This window comes from Brassica oleracea, chromosome C8, assembly GCF_000695525.1.
Source record: "Brassica oleracea var. oleracea cultivar TO1000 chromosome C8, BOL, whole genome shotgun sequence".
Lineage (NCBI taxonomy): Eukaryota > Viridiplantae > Streptophyta > Magnoliopsida > Brassicales > Brassicaceae > Brassica > Brassica oleracea.
The window spans coordinates 21,788,568-21,790,171 of NC_027755.1; the positions used below are offsets into that span (position 1 = coordinate 21,788,568).

Below are 1,604 nucleotides of genomic sequence, written 5' to 3' on the forward strand. Positions count from 1 at the left end.
TGTATACGAATAATCTTGTCCCATTATGTCTCTGTAAACATGAAAGAAATCATGTAAGATTAAGCGAGGAAGATAAAGTGAGGAAGAAATCAAAGATCATTAGGGTAAGAACTGATTTAAGAAAACAAGACAAATTGTTTGAAACGAAAATCGTTTTCAAACTCAAACTACAAACCGATCCAAAACCCCCTTCTTTGAAACCCTAATTTCAAACGACCTTAAACCCCAAATCGATTGAAAATCCCCATCTTTGAAACCCTAATTTCAGAGGAAAACAACATGTAACCTAATCTAAATTTAAAAAACAGCAAAAGAAAGCTTCAATTTACCTTCGTCAAAATCGATTGGAAATCGCCTTTTATCGCCTTTTCTCGACAGCTTTCTTTTCTTTTTTCTCCTTCGTCGAAAATGAATTTTTTTTCAATTTACACCAAAAACGAATGAATCTTCCGCCAATACCCACCTGCCACGTCGCCCAAGGTTCAGCTCCCTCGACCCCTTACTTACGGGTTGATCCTTAGATAATTATGCTGAAATATAGTTTTTATATTACCATTAACTTTGGTAATGACCCTTAGGAATCGCTAAGGGCTTCCGTTGCGGTTGGTCTTAAACCCACTCCGGTTAATCCGTTCTACTACGGGTTTGGGGTTTGGATGATCAGATTTAGCTATAGTGCCCATGCATAGATGCATGCATCTAATTGGGAGTTACCTCTGGAATCTGAAAAGCCACGATTTATCTTTAAAAAAATCAAATTCTCTCTAAACTTCACTGACTGTAACGTCAGATCTGGACATGTGTGGAGCTAATCTTGTATTATTGAGTCTTTTTTTTTATCTTTTCTTGGGGGCTCTTTAGTACCTATTTGCTTCTTAGCAAAATGTCATACAAGTTAATTGTATCTTTTGAATATTACAAAGTAATGAAATTCACGTACTTAATTGTTTTTTTTTACTAATTTTTTTTTTGTTTTTTGGTAATTTTGTTAGCAAGGACGATGCCACGTTGGTTGAGGGAGTTGTTGAACTTCTTTCAGACAAGTTGTTGTCTATGTTGCCAATGGACCTCGGGGATATGGTTGGTATGGAAGCTGACATGGACCAAATCGAACATCCCTTGGACATGTCCTTTACGACCAATGAGGTTCGCATGGTAGGAATCTGGGGAATGGCAGGCATTGGCAAAACTGCCATAGCCAAGAATCTTTATCAAAAACATAAACACCATTTCAAGATTCATCATTGTTTCATGGAAAAGGTTTCTTCTCTGAAAGCAAAGAGTAGAGATGTCAATTGGACACATTGTCTATTGGTTACCGATGTCCAAGCCCATTTGGACTAACCAAATTAGACCAATAAATAAAGCTGTCCAGTTGGTCGAAACCCAATAAACTCCAAATCCAATGGGCTTAAACCAAATGGACATGGGCGGCCCAATGTATAAAAAATCCTAGGGTTTCCAATGAAAATCACTCTCTTTTTTCGGCTCTCGTCTCTGCGACTCTCATCTCTGATTCCCGTTCTCTCTCGATGAAGTCGACTCACGGCGACTCTCCGTTCTCTCTCCCCTCGGCGTCTTAATCCTCTCTCTCTCTCTCTCTC

At 38.7% G+C, this 1,604-nt stretch overlaps 1 protein-coding gene across 1 annotated transcript in view; it reads right to left on the reverse strand.

Moving 5' to 3' along the window:
• Positions 1–1,305, reverse strand: part of LOC106308948 (glutathione S-transferase T3-like) — a 2,990-nt gene extending 1,685 nt beyond the window's left edge. The window contains exon 1 of the mRNA XM_013746048.1: positions 1,069–1,305. Within this exon, the coding sequence (XP_013601502.1) occupies positions 1,069–1,305 (237 nt within the window). The remainder of the gene's footprint in view (positions 1–1,068) is intronic.
• Between the last annotated feature and the right edge of the window lie 299 nt (positions 1,306–1,604).